The sequence below is a fragment of the Amphibalanus amphitrite genome, unplaced genomic scaffold (assembly GCF_019059575.1).
Source record: "Amphibalanus amphitrite isolate SeventyFive unplaced genomic scaffold, NRLGWU_Aamphi_draft 001836F_arrow, whole genome shotgun sequence".
Classification (NCBI taxonomy): domain Eukaryota; kingdom Metazoa; phylum Arthropoda; class Thecostraca; order Balanomorpha; family Balanidae; genus Amphibalanus; species Amphibalanus amphitrite.
The window spans coordinates 17025-40393 of record NW_024883329.1 but is presented as its reverse complement, the minus strand read 5'-3'; the positions used below and the strand labels follow the sequence as shown (position 1 = coordinate 40393).

General features: G+C 44.7%; 1 protein-coding gene across 9 annotated transcripts in view; it reads right to left on the bottom strand.

Annotated features, from left to right (window-relative positions):
* Window positions 1–23369, bottom strand: part of LOC122375426 (BAG domain-containing protein Samui-like) — a 56396-nt gene that overhangs the window by 16484 nt on the left and 16543 nt on the right. For 3 of the 9 annotated variants that reach the window (XR_006255390.1, XM_043354804.1, XM_043354806.1), the window contains exons 4-7: window positions 22367–22519; window positions 21708–21833; window positions 2514–2609; window positions 1466–1552 (exon numbers count right to left, since the gene is read on the bottom strand). Coding sequence is in view for 8 of the 9 variants with exons in the window: in XM_043354804.1 (XP_043210739.1) it covers window positions 1466–1552; window positions 2514–2609; window positions 21708–21833; window positions 22367–22519 (462 nt within the window). In the remaining variant the exon portion in view is untranslated. Of the gene's footprint in view, window positions 1–1465; window positions 1553–2513; window positions 2610–12652; window positions 12876–21707; window positions 21834–22366; window positions 22520–23369 lie in introns of those variants that run through there. The other 6 variants (XM_043354805.1, XM_043354808.1, XM_043354809.1 and 3 more) reach the window with 4 other exon arrangements.

Genomic DNA, 23369 nt, shown 5'->3' with positions numbered 1-23369 from the left:
CAGTCGCTTGTGATTGTATTCGTCACGTGAAATGAGAACTGTCACGCGCGTTTTTTTCATATTGCACGCGGTCTGTGACGATTCAGACACAAGGAGGTTCTGCCAAATGTCACGTGTTTCGTGCGAATGACACCACTATGTGTCACATTATGTGACGCATTAGACGCTAAGTAACGAACTTAACAACTTTTTCTATTTGTTGTCTATGTATAGGACAGGGCCTTTTCTAAGTACGCCTTTTTCATTGCAACGATCCATAATCCGCTTGTTAGCTACGGTTCATGAGACCATACTGGTGTTTTAATCATTATCTTAGCTTTTTATACTTTTTATACCTTTATCTTCACAGACGGTGATGGTTCAGAATAGATACGAAACGATCTCATGCTAAATGCACCATCGTTACTTTAACAAAAACAGCAACGACATAAAAGTAGTCATTCCATGGAACTAGAATGTTGGAAAGAAAGAAAAAGAGCAGTAGGTATTTCATTTTTATGTTGTTTTAATTTCCAATGAATTTGTTCGTCAGAAAACGCTTATTGAACAGTTGCGCGGAACATAATAAAGGCCTCTACACTTTGCAGTTGGAATACAACTATAACAACCATATTGCTTTACTGATACAGTGATACATACATGTAAAATACTGCCAAATGTATGTTAAATACTGCCAATACTCGGAGCATTAATGACCATGTTTTAATGCCAACGATACAACGTTTTTTATTTTGCTTGGCATACGTATGTACTTTCTTTTCTAACACAACCGGAAGCCTGCTGTAATATTAAGTATAGCCATAAAACCCTTTAAGTGTTTGCAGTGATATCAATGGAGGCATTATATCGTATCATCATATCATCATATCGTATATCATATCGTATCATCATAGGCCTCGAATCGTAAAGCTGTCTCTTTACGAGAGCCCGCTACTTTTCCATCCTCTGAGTTTGAGACGGTGCTGCCAACTGACGACGTTGACACGACCAAAAACGCCCCGGGCACTGTGTTACGGCCTAAATCCCGGTGCCGGGATGAAAGTGTGCTCTGATTGTGGTTTTATCTCGTTAAAGCTTAGTGCACCTGCTTATCAACAAAAGTGAGGTCGTCAGTGTAGTGTTCAGCAAGCGTTTCATCCACATAACGCATTTGTGAAGGCAAAAAAGCAACAAAAAAGCAAAGAAAGAAACATATGGATGGCATAGTTATCAGAAACACAGACAATAGAGAAGTAGAGATAATATGCCTCTTTTTTTTGTCAACTTACGTAGCTCAGGAAGTATCAAACATGCAAAGTCATTTCCAGGATGAATCCGATAACATAAATATGAAGAAGACTATAGTCGTGTTGCAATCTCAAAATGTTCAAAGGATCTACTCGCAATTGTGTAAAGTACCGATCGGTAAAAAATAAATGCCAAACATCCACTGCAGTGCTTAGGGCAGTGTCGATTGGTGACGTACCTTTCTAGCGAGCTGTTCGTTAGCCGATCCGAGCATGCTGTTCAGACCGCTGCTGACCTGGGACACGTGAGGAGCCGCTCCCCGCACCTGGCAAAGGTCAAAGGGCAGGTCATACAAGAACCACTTCCTGCGCCAGGGTCAAAGGTCAAAGACAGATCATACAGAGGGTCGCTCCCCAAACCTGAAAAACCAGGGTCAAAGGTCAAAGGGACACGTGAGGAGCCGCTCCCCGCACCTGGAAAATCAGGGTCAAAGGTCAAAGACAGATCACACAGAGGGCCGCTTCCCGCACCTGGAAAATCAGAGTCAACGATCAACGGACAGGTCACACAGGGAGGCGCTCCCCGCACCTTTCAAACGGGGGGTCAAAGGTCAAAGGGCAGGTCACACAAGCAATCGTTCCCCGCACCTGGAAAAGGTCAAAGGACAGGTCATACAAGAACCACTTCCTGCGCCAGGGTCAAAGGTCAAAGACAGATCATACAGAGGGCCGTTCTCCAAACCTGGAAAACCAGGGTAAAGGGGCAGCGGACAGGTCACACAAGCAGCCGCTTCCCGCACCAGGAAATAAGGGGCAAATGTCAAAGAACATGCATGGGTCAAGGCCCATGGGTAAAATGTAAGGTCGCGTAAGAAGATGACCTCTTAGCAGATACACACCAAAAGTCAAAAAGGCAGGGGCTGTTCCTCCAAACATTTTCGTACAAGGAGTAACAACACAACGACTGGTAGGATGTTTTGTGACAATGCGTTGATAACGTATAAATCGAAACAGCTATGCTTTTTTATTAGAAGCGAAGTTAACCGTCCAAATAAAAAACTGGGTTATCATACTGCTTGTCAGAAAAGTGATTGTCTAACGATTACTTGTGCAACTTCACGGGAAGGAAACGAACGGAAAATCGTTCATCAGACCATATGTCTGTCTGTCTGTCTGTCTGTCTGTCTGTCTGTCTGTCTGTCTGTCTGTCTGTCTGTCTGTCTGTCTGTCTGCCTGTCTGTCTGCCTGTCTGTCCCCTCCCTTCCTCCCTCTTCCCTCCCCTCTTACCTGGGGGTCTGGGTGCATGTTGAGATAGGAGGCCACAATCGGGGTGTCACGCTTGACCTTCGCTCCAGGGGTGATCAGGGGGGTTGTCCGGTACGGCTGAAAACGGGAACAGATACACATTGGTTAGTGTGTGAAATTGCGATTTGTGATCATCCTTTGTGCCTGTTAGATGTATACTATCATATATTATAATTACTCGTTGTTTGTCCCATTGGATCTGCTCGTTTTGGTTGCCAATTATAATTTAAGTTTTTTTTTTCGTAGTCATTCGCTGTTTCGTTATTATTGTGCTTGTGGCTAATATGGCTGCTTTTGCATGGCTTTGCTAAAAGGCTGGCTGACTTGATGCATCGTGATTATTCGCCGTAGTTTGAGGGTCATGGGGTTCAACTCTGGTCACAGAAAATAATTTACTCTGACGATCGTCGGAGGACAAAAGGGCGAGTATATTTTGGTCTGAAAACAAGGCGTTAAATAGCTACTCAGCACTCATTTACAATGCAATCAATTGCAAATGTTTTGAAGCAAAGATGTAACACAGATTTTCGTGTAGTGACAGACATGTGTGACAAGCCGTCTGTAAGATGAAAAATTAACAGTCTCGAACGTCTGGCCAGTGAGTTATGCAACCGTGTGAGCCTAGGATACCAGTATAACGCCTTTTGGGGCGACTAACGGAGCGAGCGAGAGGGTGGGCCTTGCACGTGCGAAATTGCGAGGGGGTACCTCCAACTGACTTGTGCACGGCACCCTACTAACCGGTCTCTAGCGATGTGCCAAATTTGGGCACAATCGGCCCAGCCGTTCTCGAGATCTGGAAGCGGCACACTGCACGTGCGCACGTGCAAAATGGGTCCCAACTGACTTGTGCACGGCACCCTACTAACCGGTCCCTAACCGTGTACCAAATTTGAGCGCAATCGGTCCAGCCGTTCCCGAGATCTGGAAACGACCCCTGCACGTGCGCACGTGCAGCAGCACCCCATTTCTGGCACATGTATATGCAGTGCCTAGTGGGTGCCTACCTACATGCCAACTTTCAGCGCAATCGGCCCAGTAGTTACCGAGATATTGCAACAATTACAAAACTGACACCTCTTCGTTTTGCACGTGGCACGTGCATAAGGGGTCACCCACATGCATCGGGAATAGTCCAATACTTGGTAGAAGGAATGAAGCTACCCTACAAAAATTACCCCGTGTAAATCGGTCAAGTGGTTGCTGAGATATAAGCCTCGCAAAAGCGTGACCACGGCCGGCCGGCCGGCCGGCCGGCCGGCCGCTCATACTCAGAAATTTCCGTTAATCTAAGGAAAGACTACGCTCGCTTCGCTCGCTCCGTAATTACTCAAGCTGGCTTGTGTGGGAATGGAATACTGACGAGATATTCCACGGAACATCCCAAACTTACGGGGTCTCGGGTCCCTAACGTAACAGCGCTTCTGCGAATGTTGCGTTCACGTGGTCAAACTAAATTCACCGCTACACCGAGAAGTTTCTAGAGGCTTTGACAGCCCCATTTGGCAGATTAGCTCCAATCAGAATGAGTGGATGTCGTCGGGTTTGGGCGGTAAAGGATGTCCTGGCAAGTAATCAAAGGTGAAACATCGCTAAAATCACAGCGTGTGGCGATGTGTGAAACATGGCTGAAACCGTAAAGCGATTGCGAAACATGAATGAAATATTGGCTCCATGCCATGTGGGAGCATGGTTGAAATATCAGTTCTGGGCCGTTTGTGAAACATGGCTGAAATCGCAGCTCTAAACCACTTTTAGAACACGGCCTATGCTTTAAGTCACGCGTAAAACTTACGTTTAACTTTCATCTATCGCAGCAGCGCCAAATCAGGTGGCGGTTTCTCGTTACACTCTGGTAACGCGATGTGGTCAGACTTGATTTCTGTTCATCTCCGCGAAATCGGGCTCGAATGGCTGCAATAACAGTTCGCGAGATATGGCGTCACGTATTGATGCCGACTGGCCCAGTGCTGACATCCAGACAAATGAACGTTATTTAATGGAAATAAGCCGACCGAAATAGTCACCGACCGGGTGGCTGTACTGGCTACTAATCAGCTTATGCATTTCATGTCTGGCATCATTTTAATCCGAGTGTCACATACCTCGAGGTCACAATTTTTAACAAATTAATATCGACAATGTCCATAACATAAGAAGCCTTGCAGGATTATATTTTTTTATCTATTTTTTATCCATATCTCTTATTTTTTATCCATTTTTTATCCATATCCATATTTTATCTAAGATGAGCTGAGTTGAATAATCATGACACTTGACAGGATTAGCATAAAAAGTACAGACTTTAATTCGAACTGTGCCATAAAAATAAGGCAAGATGTGCGACGGAAAAGCGCGACCCACGTGCGCTTCTACAAATAGATATCCGTCGAGCTCACGTCTCTCGGGCTTTACCACGAATAGATATCCATCGGACCACCCATCAAACGCTTATGATCCACCGCGATCAATTGATCACCTATCATTAGCCCTGAGCCGTCAGCACCAGCTATTAGCACCTTTCAGCACTATGTCAACGCACGTGCCCGCTCTCCCTGAGGAATTAGGTTCGTGCTCCGCTCCATACGGTTAGCATATTTCAGTCTCTCTGGACTGGGGCGGCTCTGTCTCTGAGCTCTGTCTCTGGTGGACCTGCCAAACCGCCTACGTCTTACTGCCTTCGCCTAGCCGCCTACGCCTAACCACCCTCGCCTCTGTAAACCTGACTTAACACCTCTGACAACTTCCACATCTGTGGCAAACCTCTGTCCATCCACTCTCGCTTGTCTTGCTGCCTCTGTCGCCTTCACCTCTGAACGCCTTGTTTCAGTGTCTCAGTGTCTCTGCTGACCACGCCCCCGCCTCTAGTAACCACGCCCTCGCCTATATTAACCCCAACTCCGCCTCTCCTGAACCTAAGTGCTCACCCGTTATGTCTCCGCCCCCGTCCATGCTGACCACGCCTCCGCCTGCGCCTCTAGTAACCACGTCCCCGCCTATATGAACCCCGACTCCGCCTCTCCTGAACCCGCCCCAATCTCTGTTAACCCCGCCTCTGCTGGTCACGCTTCTGTACGCTTTTGGCAGCCTCCGCCTGCACATGACCACCTACGCCTTTGTAAGCCCACCTAACCGCCTCTGGCGTCCCCGCCTCCGGCTGCATCCGGCCTTAGCCTCATCGCCTGAGGCTCAGCCATCGCCGCCGACGCCTTTACACCCCCCTCCAGCCCCCCCCCACCGGAGGCGCTAGTCGGCCGTTCCAGTTTCCAGCCGGCGCGGCCGGACGCTGGAATGCGCCGAATATATATCGTCAGCGCTGCCAAATCCGCACTGAGAGCTGCCAACTGGGCGCTAAAGGCGGCCGGGCGCTCAAACAATAGCAGATGCTAGGTCACACAGAGGCGGTCGACGCAGCGAGGCACGTGATCTGCGTTGGGTTCGGTGAAATGGAGCTGAAAATGGTACGGTGTGAGATGATGTGTGTCAGATTGTTAGCTGGGTCTTATCAAATGACAGCTGTGGGCTTTTGATGCTACGTTTCGGCGTAATCGTAGCATGTCACGTGACAGTGGTATAAATACATGATGCTACATCCTTATCATTTTCTAATAATAGCATGGATTAAAGTGAAGCATTTTGCAAATTTGGTAAATTGTGTTTTATCATGTGATTACCAGCAACAAATGTAAATTTTATGAAACGAACGGACTTTGCACTCAGCCAAGTTCGTAGGGGAAAGTGGGTGTATTGCGCCCTCCTAACCAATTGCGCCCACCAACATTCCCACGGATTCAATGGCATGTTTAGAATTTTGTGTTCGAGAACATGATTTTCACCACCGGATATTTCATTTTATGGCCCAAACTCTCCGATGAAGCCAATCAGCAAGGCCTATTACGCCATTAAAGATGTTATGGCGTTTTCTTAACTTTTTTGCAGTATTTTGAACCGTCGGCTATAAAAATTTGCGATATTTGTCTGATTTTCAGAGTGATATTTAGAAAGAAAAACCCTTTTTTCATTGTATTTCACTGAAACAGTAAACTTCTTTCAACATCTTTATGATAATTTCTACGCTTTTATAAAAAAGTACCTCAATCTTAATTGCGCCCATGGCAATTGCGCCAGGGGGGGGGGGCGCAAATAGAATAATGGTGTAGCTATTATATCACGACAGTATGAATGCATCATTAAATGATTGCAATAAAGAAGGAGTTAAATGTCACGCTAGGGAGCAGCCCGCTGTCGTCAGTCCGCAAATTATTTCTCTCGTCAAACTTATAATGCAGCTGCCATTTAGGCTACGACTTGTGGTGCAATTGACAAAATACGACATTTTCAACATGGACTAAGACGTGAGAAGTGACAGCTATGTCAAAAAAGTAAAAACTGATGTCATAAAGTTGTCGAAACGATAAAGAATTATTAATTTTGAGAGAAACGATTGAAAATTTAACTGTATAGGCGCACACGTTCACATATATCTAGTCGGTTACAGTAAACGTTTTCGTTGCACTTTTACAAGCGTACGGACACATGTAACGTTAACTACCTGGGCCAAAAACATCGCGATTTATATCTACATTTATTATTTATCCAGCCTCAATAACATAATAAATGTTTAAGTAAGCCGCAATGACATTAGACTGCCGGGAAGTATGCATTCCGTCTCATTCACTTAGCCATGTTAAAGTATAGGGCGCAATTGGGTTCTAATTGCGCCATCCCCCTGGCGCAATTTACAGCAGTTGTTGGCAAATGCGCCCTTTTGCATGTTTCTGAAAAACAGCCGTCAGAAGCAAACGAAACATTCTTAATTGATCGGGAGGCTCTTAAATCGTAGCTAATGAGTTCCTCTTTGAAATGGTTACCAGTGCATGCTTACATCTCCAGCGGTTTTCTTTTAATTAGCGCTTTTCCTTAACCTTCGCCCCAGTGGGGGGGGGGGGCATATGTTACCACCCTGTCACGTTTTTTGCGTGTAAATAAAAAACCGCGGCGCGTAGCGCCGCGCCGCTTGGGATAGCTTTTGGTACATCAATTTTGGATAATGTGTGAAATTTTTGACCCCAGGTCATGTCAGGTCAGGTCACCAGGTCAAGTTAACTGACCAAGCCTTAAAAAAAGTTTGCAATCATGTCCAGCCTGCAGGGTTTGTCAGAAAGGTTTGAAACTTGGTGGATTGCATGCTGTTATGAGTGCCTACAATTTGTATATCTCGGATTTTTTATATCCGTGACCTAAGGTCAGGTCAGTGGCATGACCTTTCCATTACAAGTCAATGGAGAAAAATGAAAATGCCTCTAGATCCGTGTGTACGCATAGGAACAGTCCAAATATTTCAGAATCACAATGGTTTAGTCCACTCGTGATGACCAAGGTGTCATTTTTGCTGATAGCCTCTAGAAAGGTCATCCGAGGTCATTTGAGGCTATAAACAGTTGTTTGCCAATAACTCGCGATTGGAAAGAGATAGAACGCTGGGGATGGTCCCATTGTGTTTGTCTTGTTGAGACGCATCGACTGATATGCAACATGACCTTTCCCGGTCAGGTCATGACCTTGACCTGAGGTCAAATTTTCAAGTTGACCTTTCAAGGTCAAATTATAGTTCATTCGACGCGTCTCGGCTAGAGGAACACGATTCTGGCAATATAAATGTCGTGGCTTTTTGTAGTCGAAAGTTATTGGCCAAAAACACTTTTCGTAAAAACAGCTATTTTTGGAGTTTTTGCCCTCTGGAGGCTAAACCGTTGACCTGAGGGCAATATTGATAATGACCTTTTCAAAAGAAGAGTTCAAAAGCTATCGATTGCTGTTCCATGCGTTTTTCTAGCTACCATAGTTCCTGAGATAGCGGCATGTTTTCTGAAAAATATAATGACGATTGGCAAATTTTGACCTTTGATGACCTCTGGTGACCCCAATATTGCTTTAAGGTGAAAAATGACCGAAATACTTTCAAACGTACGCATTGAGAGCTATCGACTGCTTTTTACCGCGTCTTTCTAGCCCTCTTAGTTTTTGAGTTAGAGGTGGGTGGTAACATATGCCCCCCCTCACTAGGGCGAAGTTGGCCGAGACCGCCACTGGGGCGCGGGTTAAGGTGGCGCAATTCACCCTCCTTCCCCTACAATTTTGTAATATAGTTGAAACAAAATAAACTTCAAATCCAGAAGTACTGATAAAGAAAACAGTTACAATTTGTTTTTCTTTTGAAAGAATGACTTCGTTTCCCTCCTGTCGTCACACTTTAGTCACAACCCGGTCGGATCGCGAGCTGATAAACGTCAAACTATTGATTCACCTTGTTAATTAAGATAGCCCCTCAGTGAAACATGTCGAGGGTAGACGGCGATCATAACTCCAGATCATCAAAAAAGACACGTTCAATCTGTCATTTCAGATGCAATGCTGTTAAAGTTTCCAGTAATCTCTGGTGACTGTAAATGTCGGTGCTAACTATGACTACGTTTCCATGGGCAAAGGGATTCGTATCCGGATCAGTGAAGCCGATACTGATCCGGATGACTGGGGCCGTTTCCATGGGCAAAGCCGGTACTGATTTGGTACTGATCCGGATCAGTGAAATCACAGTGTATATAAATAAGTGAAATAAGAGCTCAGCCGCTTCTGATCGGCTTAGGAGAGACGAGTATGGCGCACTTTGGCAATTAATAAAAAGTCCAGCTAACATTTTTGCCTGGTCTTGTGCAAAAATCGACAAGGATCTTCCGTCCTGAAGATTGGCTTTCTTTTATCATACCGATAGCAAAGTCGGTTATTGGGAAAATCTTCCAAACTCTCTACAATAACTCATTTTTCAGTTCGATTCATGTTAAAAAATAATAATAAACAAATAAATTTACATAGCAATTCGTTCGTCTTTCATTACTTCAGAAAACGTTTCGGGCGACCCCAGTTTTGAACCCGAGACCTTTGGCTCACAAAGCGAAAAACATGCCGCTGCGCCACCGCGGCACCCGGCTTCCGCTGTCCTAAATTTATATGTGACAATAGTTGACAGACAAATGATGCAGCATCGAGAAAGTTTGCATTTGTGCTGTAAGGGATTACACGGGTAATGAAAAAAATGCTGGAAAAGATTGCAAAATTGATTTGCCATTTAACACCAACAAATGGATTTAGAATATTGGCACAATAGATCGTAGCAAGATAACTGATGGGTGGATGCTGTTGCGCAACGGAATGCTTGACAGTTGACACCGTGCAGGAGGAATGCACAAACAAATATCTCCATTGGTTTAAATCTTTAATAATATAGCCCAAATTTTGAAATATATCATTCTAATAATAGTACAATTCAAATAAAATATTTCTTATGTCATATAGGTATGCATCCAGGCCCATTAAGACAATTAAAATCAAAATAAGAAAATTAAAAAGTCAAACATTAATCCCTATCGTAGCGGCTCAGCTTCTTTCGAAGCTGGATTAGAATCCGGATCAGCGGTAAGGGATTACGGGTGTTTCCATGGGCAGCCTAAGCCCTTACGAGGCACTGATCCGGATCAGTGATGCCCATGGAAACGGGGTCTATTATTGGACTTCGGCCAAGCACCTCTAATGCGCCGATTTTGCAGCGTCTTGCAGGCTGCTTTTCTTGGCAGCAGGTATCTTGCGGCTTCTGCTAAAAAACCAGTGGTTCACAGAAAAGATAATGACGCTAAAAGTAGAACATAACAAATAAGCAACGAGGTAAAAATAAACAGATGCAGCAATGAGTTGCAACTCTCATTGCAAAGTATAACCTCAGACCTGATCCACCGGGGTATAAAGAGTCCCAAAATGCACAGTATTGTGGATGTTACTCCCCCATTTTGTGACTTTAACTGACACTAATCAATTGCACACTGCGACTGAAGCTGCTGTTTAGCTTGGTTACAAACACTACCAGTGTTTCCCTTTTTACAATAGCATAACCATTGTATCCAGAATTTGTCTAGTTCCGCTGCCGCAGCGGCCTAGCCTCTGCAGTGGTCAGAGAATGGGCGCTGTATCGGTGTCAGAATGATTGACACCACCACTTTCCGATCCTGTCAGACCTTGTGTTCCTCAACACTCCTCTCTCTCTCTCTCTCTCTCTCTCTCTCTCTCTCTCTCTCTCTCTCTCTCTCTCTCTCTCTCTCTCTCTCTCTCTCTCTCTCTCTCTCTCTCTCTCTCTCTCTCTCTCTCTCTCTCTCTCTCTCTCTCTCTCTTTCTCTCTCTCACCCGACAGAGGTGATTTGGTGAGGGACGAAACGCAGCAGCAATTCAGAAACATCATCATTATCTGCAGTTGCAGCAGCAGCAGCAACGGGAGTGGTGCGGGAGCGAGAAGCAACAGCAGCAAGATTATGCTGATATTGAAGATGGTGATGATAGAAAAGGATGAAAGGAGCACAGATGGATAGAATTTGCGGTTGTCACAGCTGCTCTAGGTGATTGATATTTCATAGTAGGTAATGAGTAAGGGACGCCTTGTGCTGAGCAATGAATGATCGAATTTGATACATCAGTCGGTTCCAATATGATAGCAGATTGGATTTTCAGTTGCTCATCATTTCGCACAAATGGAAATGACTTTTGCGTCCATGCTTACTCACTGCGACCATCCTTAGAAGTAATCAGATGTATACCTTATGCAGATGGGCGTATCAAGTTCAGGTGGCTGGCCCGCTCCGTGGCAGCAGTCTGGCCCTTAGAGATAGCATATTTCACCTCGTGCTACAGACGAGCTCCATGCAGCGCCAACTTTGCAAACCCCACCGTTCCGATCCAAGTTAGCGTGAAGGTTCCGGGCGGTCGCAGGTCCAAAGGGACAAAGCACAAGTTGCCAGACGACGGAACAGAAGCTCCTGCTGATCGCGGGAGACGCTTTGGCAAAGTTGCCAGATGGAGGGGTGTATATTTTATCAACGATATCCTGTTCGGTGAGAGCCGCATGGGTACATTAGGGGTAAATCGATGGACTAGAGACTCATGTAACTCGACTCTTTTGAACAATTTGCCTTCACGATACAGTTTAAGGGTAAGATCGCGATCTTGTCCGATTTTGAGGTCATATTGGTCATTATGATCTTGCTAAATGCCTGTCTAGCTGCCAATAGTCGTTATGAGACTGACGGGCAACAATGTTGGCCAACCATCACTCATCAAACGATCAAAAGGAAAACTGCGATAAAAGGGCATTGCGCACTTCTCGTGAAACAGATGTCCTCCCCAACGTGATACAACCACCATAGCATCCTGGGCATCTCATTTCCAATGTCACACTCTAGTCTTATATACGGTAAATATCATGTATCACCATTAGCTGACCCAGATCACATAATAGCAAATCGTGAGAACTAATTCTTTCCATTGCATAGGCAAGATGATTTTTTTGCAGCCTCTGCCTCCGTTTCAGAGAAAGAGTAACAAGGGAGCTGTAAGAGCTCCTTCGTGTTACGGAAGCACAACTGCGGAGGCGTCACTTCACGATGATTCCAGAATCTCCAGGGCTCCAAAGGTCAAGACATTGAGAAATACCGACAAGCGTGCATTGATTGATATTGGCACTCTTGGAAGAATAGTCAAGAGATCACCCAATAAAGTGTCTCATCAAAAAAGACGACGTGGTGGTGACTGGTTAAGAGCGGTATGAAGTGGCTTGTAGTTTTCAAACCCGTACTGATGCTGATGAAACGTCTCAGAAAATGGTGTCGCTGTATGTGCGTTAGTCTATTGACACTTCCCGCGAACTGGATATTAAGCACATCTCCTAAGGTTTGTTCTTAAGAAGATGCTCTACACGAATGCGCTTGAATGATGAATTAATAATTGAAGCGAACAATATTGGCCTTTCTTAGTGCTGGCGTGGCCATTACAGTAAATGGGTACATGTAATTTGGACACAAAACGCGGGGTGTATTCCAGCGTTCCACCTAAGAGCGTAATTCAATCGGCTTTATCAGCTTTTATGTTAGATCCTGCAAAGACATCAATGGAGCAAGAACATTCTTCAAAAATCATTACATACTTCTGCGCAGTTCTCCTTTGAAAAAACAATTATTGGTAACTACACAAAGCACACGACGTTTTGTTGTTGACAATCCTCGTCTTTGACGTTGTCGAATTACCTGGTAGGTGATTTGCTCCCTGTCCTTGTCGTAAGCGTACTGGTACTGCTCCTTCATCAAATCCCGGGCCATGTTCGCCATTTCTGCAGCTACGGTGGGTCTCGGGCGGTGGGTGATGGGAGACACGGGACGGGACGGTAGCGCGCGACGGTAGCACACCGAACTCGCTCGAATTCTAGCTCACAGGTGGTTGGACAGAGCGACTCGTCGGCGAACAACCCGTGGCAGATGAGAGAGCGCTGGAACGAAGCCGGCGCACGCGCCTAACCGTGATAAAAATACCACCAACGCCCCGATGGAAGAGCTGCCAGATTGGCACACGCGCGGGACCGCCAGAGGGGAGGCATTTGGTGCCGGCTCTATGACGCTTTTGGGCTGACAGCGCACCTCAAAAAGCTCAACTGGCAAGTTGCAAATACATAGATTGTCGAGCTCTTTGTATTAAGTACAGCTTTGGAATTGCTTGCAGCTAGAGAATACATTATTATCATCTATAAGCCACAATATAGCCTATTGCAACGCACAAATTTCATGTTTTAAGTAAGATAGACGAAACGCAGTCCCTGTATCAAGGGTAAAAGAAGACTCGCAGTGACGCTTGCCAGCTCATGCCTTTTGGCAAGCGCAATACCTACTGTCCCCGCGCCAACGTCATCCATCCATGTCGCTATTCATTGGCCACATACGAACACGACATTACATTTACACCAGAATATCAGTGATTATGAATAGGCGCAATAGATGACACAATGTCTATCTCTTCTCTGTGCTCCATCACCATGCAAATGACCTCTACATGTACGATACGACCTCGTATTACACCATCACTGAAAAATGATCGTCTTGTTACCGTACCTACCTGTAACATAACACCTGCGCCAAACCTCGGCATAGCAACAAGCAGCTCGAATCCACGCCGCGTGAGGTCGACCAGACATCACGTGACTTTTATGACCCTGGTGACCTTTTCCTGGCCCGAACAGCGCGTTAGGTCGGGTCAGGCGGGGTGAGGTCAAATCAGTATGTGACGAGCCGCGAGTGTAGTAGATGTCGCAGCGGAATGAAGGCAGAAGAAGTGAAGTGCGAAGTGTTTTGTGAGCTGTTTAGTGAACAAAACCAGCAAAAAGTAATTGGTGTGAACCGCGCACGTGAATATAAGTGAACAGTGCATTTAAACATAATTGCATACGTGTTCCGTGAATAGCTCAAAACGTCCCTTGTGACGAACAGCTTAACCCGCGCCCTGGTGGGGGGGGGCTATTTTTTGCCCCCCCTCCAGACTTTTCGATATATCTCCAGAACCACTGCGCCGATCGTCACCAAACTTTCAGTACCCTCCCGGACATCAATTTTACACATTGTGACCAAACATTTTTCCAAAGGCTATGATAGGTTGGCCGGAAATGACGTCAGAGTGACGTCATGTTCTGCCGTTTTCGACCCAAAAAAGGGTTTCGCGGGAAGAGCTGTCAGGCCTATAGCTTTGCAAATACAGAAAAATGATACATACATAAAAGCTGTAGAATGGACAGGGCTACAAAACTGCTATCTCGGATTTTTGAAATTTTTGGATTTTGACCCCCAAAAATCAAAAAATAGATTTTTTGAATATAATAGCCAAAAAATCCAACAAGTTTTTTGAATTTCGAAAAAACCGGAATATGTGTGATAGTCCTTACCGCCTTCTATCTACATACCAAATTTGAGATCGATACCTCTTTTTTTTGGCCAAGTTATAGTGAAAAAACTGTTCAAAATTGATGACGTCAAATTTTCAAACTCGATTTTCAGCAATTCTAGACCTCGTAGCGCAAAACAAAGACCACCATTAGACTCCCCGTGACGAGCTGCATCGAATCAATACCCATTTTATGCAAAAATATCAACTTTGAAATTTGACCTTTTTTGACCTGACCTTGACCTGACCTCCACCAGAAAGTGACCTAAACCGTACCTGATGGTCTTATAACCAACACCATTGAGTTGGAAATGAAAAACTGGCCATAAAACATGCATCGCATAACCTTAGTAAAGTTGAGTTCATGTGGTGACCCTTGGTGACCTTTGGTGACCTGACCTGTGACCTGACCTGGTATGACCAGTGACCTCTAACAGCAACATATCTACTAGGCAACTGACGCCCTATCGCTGATTCCCGACAAAATGCGTTTTCCTCGGTGTTATAGCGCATTCCCTAGAAGACCCGTGAACGGTGAAACATTTCATCTTTGACCTGACCTGTGACGTCATCGGTGACCCCGAGGTCAGTAAAATTTGGTTTCCTTCGACAAATTTGACAGGCCTTTCGAACGCCGTTTGAATTTTTCGGATCCGTCCAGTAGTTTCGGAGATACGAGGGGGGGCAAAAAATAGCCCCCCCCCCCCCACCAGGTCGCGTTATAAACAGACCCCACCAGGGCGCGGGTTAAGTGCTTTCTGAGCAGTGCTGGGCGGTGTCAGGCTGCAGCGTTGAAAGACGAACGCTCGGTGATAAAAGTGCCAACTTATTCTCGCTGCTGCGATGAAAGGTGGAGATGGAAATCAACAAGTCATCCTGGTTCGCTGCACCGACAAGACACCAGGCATAGTCTGGCTGTCTGGTCGCTTAGAACAGTCTCTGCTAAATGGAATCCTCAACGAGCTACAATGGAAGATTCCTGGGTATAGATCTCGTACTAAGTTGAATATTGTCTCCAGCCTCCATAGTCGCTCGCGCTGCTATTCTGCTCACGTCTTCCAACAAGATTTCTGCATGAGTGCTCTTTTGAAATCCTCCCGAAATGCACACGTCTGTGGCTAACTTCCAACCATTGTGCGCTAACTTTTGTCATTTATATCGGCACTGGCAGTTCCGGTTGGGCTGGTTCATGGCTTTAGTGCGTGCTTACAAGCTGTTACCATTCAGACTGCGAAGAAAAGAATTGTGTGATCTACAATATCATCTCTTCTGGGCATCCGAGGAACGATCAAGGTAAGCGGACGGACAGATGAGAATCAAACAAAGGTAGGATTTAGGAAATATAGAGGTTAGATATAGTCAGGATAAGGTGGCAGTAAGCAATAAAGGCAAGATAAACGGGTCAAAACAAATGGCTCTAATAAGATGTTTCGGAAGGTAGTTGATAAAAAATGTGTAGGAAAACCCAATGTAAGATAGATAAGAGATCATGAGCTTAAACACATGCAGATGAAGTAATAAAGGGGCAAACTTAAATAAGAAACAAATAAGAAGAGGCCAAGAGATTGGGTGACGAAATTGTCCTGTGTGAGATAATACTCGTATATGTAAGTAATAAGTATGCAGCGATTAGCCAAAAACGTGAAAGCCATGGGAATGCTTGCATCGGAACGGGGTCTGCTTATACACTTTACAGTTCAATGAATATTTCGGAGGAATAAATCATGTTGATGTCAGTTGCATATTACATGGTTACGCCCTTTGGTAATATCGTTCGGTAATATCGGAGTTATGGTTCAATTTGTCCCAGGGCTGTCCCATGGCCATTCTGAAGGAAACACTTGAGGTGGCTCTGGGCCCTGGGGACTTGACATTTTATTCTCACATCTTACCCCTTACCTTTTGTCAGCAAATTATCAATATTCCGAGATATATAATCAATACGCGATAGGGAATAGGTCTTTGTGAAAAGCCTTGTGCCTGTGCTTGAATATAAGCTACATGTGTTTCGGCGCTAATGCATGGAAGGCAAGACGGATAAACGCAAATCCAAACACCCAAGCATTAACCCGGCAGGCGGTGGGCCTACCAGCCACCTTCCGCGCGGGGGGGGGGGATTTCCCCCCCGTATCTCCGAAACTACTGGACGGATCCGGAAAATTCAAACAGCGTTAGATAGCCCTGTCAAATTTGTCGAAGGAAACCAAATTTCATTGACCTCGGGGTCACCGATGACGTCACAGGTCAGGTCAAAGATAAAATGTTTCACCGTTCACGGGGCTTCTAGGGAAAGCGCTATAACACCGAGTAAAACGCATTTTGTCGAAAATCAGCGATAAGGCGTCAGTTGTCTAGTATATATGTTGCTATTAGAGGTCACTGGTCATACCAGGTCAGGTCACAGGTCAGGTCACCAAAGGTCACCAAGGGTCACCACATGAGCCCAACTTTACTAAGGTTATGCGATGCATGTTTTATGGCCAGTTTTTCATTTCCAACTCAATGGTGTTGGTTATAAGACCATCAGGTACGGTTTAGGTCACTTTCTGGTGGAGGTCAGGTCAAGGTCAGGTCAAAAAAGGTCAAATTTCAAAGTTGATATTTTTGCATAAAATGGGTATCGATTCGATGCAGCTCGTCACAGGGAGTCTAATGGTGGTCTTTGTTTTGCGCTACGAGCTAGAATTGCTAAAAATTGAGGTTGAAAATTTGACGTCATCAATTTTGAACAGTTTTTTTCGCTATAACTTGACCAAAAAAGAGGTATCGATCTCAAATTTGGTATGTAGATAGAAGGCGGTAAGGACTATCACATATATTCCGGTTTTTCGAAATTCAAAAAACTTTTTGGATTTTTTGGCTATTATATTTAAAAAATCTAATTTTTGATTTTTAGGGGTCCAAATCCAAAAAATTCGAAAAACCAAAATAACAGTTTTGTAGCCCTTTCGATTCCACACCTTTTATGTCTGAAACATTTTTCTGTATCTCTAAAGCTGTAGGCCTGACAGCTCTTCCCGCGAAACTTTTTTTGGGTCGAAAATGGCAAAAATGACGTCACTCTGACGTCATTAGCGGCCAACCAATCATAGCCTTTGGAAAAAAATTGGTCACCATGTGCGCTAGCTGCTCCCGGGAGGGTACTGAAAGTTTGGTGACGATCGGCGCAGCGGTTCTCGAGATATATTGAAAAAACTAAAGGGGGGGGGGGGCAAAAAAATGCCCCCCACCGCCTGGAAGGTTAAGATCAAGAACAAAAACGCAAAAACGCAATGCAATGTTGACGCAGTACAATATTTCACTATCATTGCATGCGCCCAAGTTTTCCCTAAGGGCCTAAACTCAACATTTTTTTTTTTTTACAGCGAGTTGCATGTCATTAGGGATTCAAAATGAACGATATACCACCGTTACCCTGAATATGGTAAGCAGAGGCCAGTTTTACCAACAGTAAAAGCGCCGGCGACGGTTATTCTTGCCTTCCTGAATTTCGCTAGCCACACCGATAAAAATATCGGCATCCGGCAATTTTTTATATTAGTCAAACTAGCCTCTGATCTCCGTGTTTAGTGGCCTCATCTCTCTACCTAGACAGAAGCCGGCGCCGTCCAGCTCATGCTCGTAACTCCCCATCCCCACCAGGAGAGGGGAGGGGAGATTTGGAGGCAGGCCAGCCGGCGGCGATGCTGGAATGCGACCCTCCCCCCCCCACTGCTGGCGCCGCCCACTGGGGGTCTAGTCGCCAGGTCTGAGGGCGTGGGGGGGGGGGGTGCATGATCTCAGCTGTTCGAAGAGAGAGAGGAGGGGAAGAGGTAGGGTGCTATGTAAACAGTGTTTCCTGCGCAATGTCACGGAAAGAGAGTTGCGTGCTTATTATGTTTTTGTTAAGCGTGCCGAGTGAAATTGAGTTAAGTATGAAATTTGAATTGAAGTGTGCTGAGTGAGACTGTTTCTGCCTGGAAAATCTATTGCACTTATCACATACATGCTCGTATATCAGAATGCAAGTCAACTCATAAGATACCATGCGTTACATTTTGCTTAATAAGGATAATTTACTAAGTAACACAAATGCTGATTGCAAGCATCGTTCACTGAGCTAGCAACAATGCGTGGCATTTACATAGCACAATCAAGCGCACTGTTTGGAGTAAAACATGCCTTTGATATGCGCCGGAAACACCTAGTTGAACCCGATCTCTCAGATATTAATGACTTATTGAGTGCTGACGGCTGGGTTCCTTTGGAAATGGGAGTTCCTAGGGAGTTTCTAAGCTCCCGTGGTAGTTGATTCAAGTGGAGAACACCAATGGAGAAGGATTGGAGAGCACTTGGTAGGGGAAATACATCACCATGCAATGTTAATGAACTCGTTAGCGCGGTATGGGAGCGTCGATATACAGAGGTCTTAGGTTCGATGTAGCATGTCATCCGATTTTGCGTTATATGTATCTAATACAGGGCTATCTAGTGTCTACGATATGTATTTTTGTCATGCTAATTTGCTTTCGAACTTTCCAAAGAGTTCATCTTCATCAAGTGATAACTAAAAGTATTGATATACAAGTTGCATCGATAAGGACATATCGATATGTATATGTCGATATATCGATGTGGTCTGTCGGCACCTCTTTATCGATATGAAAGGCCAAAGCTGTCGTCAATTGACTTGTCCAAGCAATAATGCCCTCCAGTAATATGGTGATATAAAATAATGTTATTATACCACAATACCGGTATGATCCCAACCGGGATTCCCTGCCAGGCAGACAAGGCATGAATGGGTCCGAATGGTATGCCAATAACTCTCATGAGGGACAATGGGAAGAAGGTGATGCCAGTGCGATCCTTACCGTCGCATGGACACTGGGCAGTGAGTTCGTGTAAGACTAAGGGAAAAGCCCTTTCCGGCATGGAATAGAGACGGTGTTGTTACGATGGCTGGATTCGCAATTTAATTTTTGTGGCTGTGGGCATATAGGTATTTGGATTTTACCTGCAACACTACTATTGTGCGTCATACAAGGCAAAGGATATTAAAGATATTTATATTTTTATCTGAATTTGAAATGGAAATTAAATCATTCAACGGAGTGATTACTGAGTCTGACTATCCCGTTTCAAATGTCTTATCACCAACCTTATAATTGTGTCGGGTTTCATAGACAATGGGCATCGGGCAATAGGGAATGGGTACGTAGCAAAACCGTGGCAATTACTGCTCGAATTCAAGATAGCAGCCAATCAACAGCTGCTGCAAAAGTTTGGCTGACTCAGTTTAGCTTAGTTCATTTTCAAAGCAGTAGTGACTTATACAGGTCAATCATTTATATAAATATTAAACTGTTTATGTCATTATGATGTACCCGTACATACTAAATATTACACCACAAACAACGCATATATGTGTCGTACTCGTATGATGGGTGTCATATAACTAATGTACCGTAATTATACCTAATATTGCAAATGTGCTACTAACACTACATTTACAAACCATCCTATGATTCACTTGGCACCTTAACTCCGAAGTCCGAAGGGACATCTGATCTAGCAGATCACGTGAGCTTTCTCAATCGTCCTGACTCAGACCTGCTATAAACATTGGGTGTGCTGCAGCCAACGGCGTCAGCCCCGGCTGTCAGGGCATTTGGTCCGAGCTCGAGCTGCAGGATTTACGGGAATACCCGCGAGGTCAAACCTGGCCGGGCTCGTGGCTTGATATGGAGCTGTGGGATTTTTATAAAAATAGCCTAGATGTTACCGTACATGACGTTTGATACCCTTCTAACCTTCAGATATTATCGTTCATTAACCCGCGCGGGGCTGGGGGGTAAATTTTACCCCCCCTCGCGAATTTTTGCGATATCTCAAAAACGGCGGCGCGCAGCGCCGCCAAACTTTCAGTACCTTTTCTTACATCAATTTGACACGTTCCCTGAAAATTTGAGCGAAATCCGTCGGAAATTTTTGAGAAATTGACGTTTTAGTGACGTCATGTTCGTCATTTTCGCCTCAAAAACGGCAAAAGTTCAAACGCCGCTAACATCTTCATTTTTAAAGGAATCAAGACGTAACAAAAAAGGTTATACGTAATTCTACTTTGTCTATCAAATGGCTATCTCGGTTTTTTGAAAATTTTGGATTTTGGCCTAATTTTTTTCAAAAAACTGACTTTTTTGGAAAAATCATTATAAAATCCAAAATTTTAAGTCTATCGAAAAAACCGGAATATATGTCAGAGAAGTGGTCTATGTGCACCTACATACCAAATTTTAGAAGAATCGGTTCAAAAATGTGGGAGTTATTCAAAATTTTATGACGTCACGACACACAATTTTTTTGAAAAATGACTTTTTTGGAAGTTCTAGACCTCGTACGGAAACAAAAATAGCACCATTCGATTCGCCGTGAAAAACTGCATCAGATAGACACCTTTTTAGGCCTTAACAACCAACTTCAAAATTTGACCTCACTTGACCTGACCTTGACCTGACCTCGACCTGAAACTCATCCAGAGGTGGTCCATATCACTTATTGAGTGTGCCTATTGAATTCTATGAGTAAAATGACCCATAAAACATGTGTCGCACATGCCCTTTTCTATATTTTGTTTTTTGGTGACCTGACCTGACCTGACCTGACCTGACCTGACCTGACCTTGACCTCTGAATGATATTGTATGCAACGAATATTGTCTTGGTAGCCTAAGAACACGTTTTGGGCGATCAGTCTCAGTCCATGACTCCATTCTTCGGCAACTACGGTGCAAGGCCGATACTGTAGAAACTTGCAATTTGTACCCTTGACCTGACCTTGACCTTGACCTCAAACTTTAAATTAAGTACATGTTTTTAGTAGTTCGTGATGAGAGCTTTCGATTGGCGTTTGAATTTTCCAAATCGGACCGTTAGTTCGGGAGATAACAGGGGGGGGGGGTAAAATTTACCCCCCCCCCCAGCCCCGCGCGTTCGGCTGGAGACCCCAGCCCCGCGCGGGTTATAGGCCCACACAGGCGTAAAATCTAATCCAAGGGCACAGGAAGGCACGGGAGTTAGACTTTTTTTACGCGACAATTATTTTGTACTCACCTGGAGGCTGCCTTCATCACGATTCACATTTTGTCGCTAAAAGCTAGTCGCTACCTTGCGTGAAAACATATTTGGAAGCATTACATTGCGTATTAAATTGTGGATGTAACCACAAATCGTTAAAACTTCAAGCTATCCATACCAGGCACTTCCAAACACCGATTCCATATCAATTATAACGAGGTGTAATCAATTTCATGTATGTTATCAAGTGACAAAAATAACAAAATATTCCGCTCGGTGAGATTTGAGCCTGCATCTCTGTAAGACTGTCACCCCCTCTCACCTGGTCGACAATCATGTCCTTCTCATGGTGCTCCTGCAGAATGGCCTCTTCCACCTGCAGCTCCATCTTGGACTTCGGCTTGACAAACGTGGTGGCCGGTAGGTAGCTGGTCGGAGACTGCACCGTCTGTTGTGACATGGACAATGAACATGTGTCGGATGCATGCATTGGAACGTTTTTGGGACATGCATTGGATGATAGTACTTGTATAATTGGAACTTCTTTGTTTGAAAATGGATACATCTCTATAATTATCGGACAGAGCATTATAACTGTGGCTGATTGGATTATGGAATTATACCTACTTCTTCATCTTCATTCTAGTTCTTCATTCTTCATCTGTTGCTTTTACTGTGCATATGCAATCACTGTCCTTCGTGGTGGTCATCGAACTTAATGAATACAGATAATCTTCATCTAAACATTCCGTGTAACTAAATTGCCATAGTATATATGTAGAAGCGCGAAAGACTATCATGACTTTACTTGAAAGATGTTTTCATTACCTTAGTTACTTAGTACTTACCTTTATCATGCTCTCATCATCATAGTTACCTCACTAATAGCATCACAGAGCGCCTGTGACCAGCCTACAACAAAACCTCATCCCACCTCCAGTTTTTGACACTCATGGCGCCCCGTTGACATTCACGCCGCACCTGATTCTGCTGCGTCTCGGGCGGCGCAGAGCTCGCCCTAGCCTCTGCCAGGGCCGCCCTAGCCTCTGCGGCAGCCTCAGCGGCCGCATGATGTCTCTGATCGGCGCTTTGGTGGATCAGAGCCCCCAGCGAGAGAGGTGGCTTCTGATCGGCCTGGGGTTGGTGGTAGTAGTAACAGCAGCAGCAGCAGCAGCAGCGGTAGTAGAAAAAGCGCCAACACGAAGATGCATATGTTGCAGAAGTTGCAGGAGCAGTGTTAGAAGAGCAGCAGAGAGCAGTGCAGTTAATGGTTAGCAGAGCGGGAGCAGCCACATCGGGGGAGGAAGGAGAGGGGGTAGGGGGGGGGGTGAGAAAACAAGAGGAGAGTTGAAGGAGAATTTGGGAGATATTTGCGATGAGCCTGATAAGGTAAAAGCGGCAAGGGCGCGATTGAAAAAAATACGTCAAGATTGGATGGTGACATCATAAGCCTTCGCTTAAAAACAAGAGAATGCTGCAAGGAGAGAGTTTGCGAATTTTCTCACCCTCGATCCCAGGAACGTATGTGATTATTGCGAATAAGAAATGTGACACAATGTTACATGGAAGATTGAAAAGGAGACAATGCCAAACGATGCTTCGGAGAGGGGGGGAGAATGAAGACGAGAACGGAGAGAGGGAGAAAGAAGAAAGAGGAGATAATAAGGCAGAGGAAAGAGAGCGAGGTAGACACAGCAATTTGACAGATCTTGTTAGAAAATAATCAAAACATTTTAGCAAGACGGAGAAAAAATAAATAAACACGATATGACATTCATGAAAGTGTGAACACTGCCAATGCATGGTAATTGTTATTTATGTTTGTGCTCATTGCGTTCTAAAAACCCCTTTATGGTTTTTGTTTGATTAACTAATATGCATGCAATACAGCTATGTGCAGAGGATATGGCAAGAGAAGCGCCAGTGCTAAGTTTTCGACTAGATGGTGAATATGGTCACATCTCAGCTACATACGGAAAAGCTT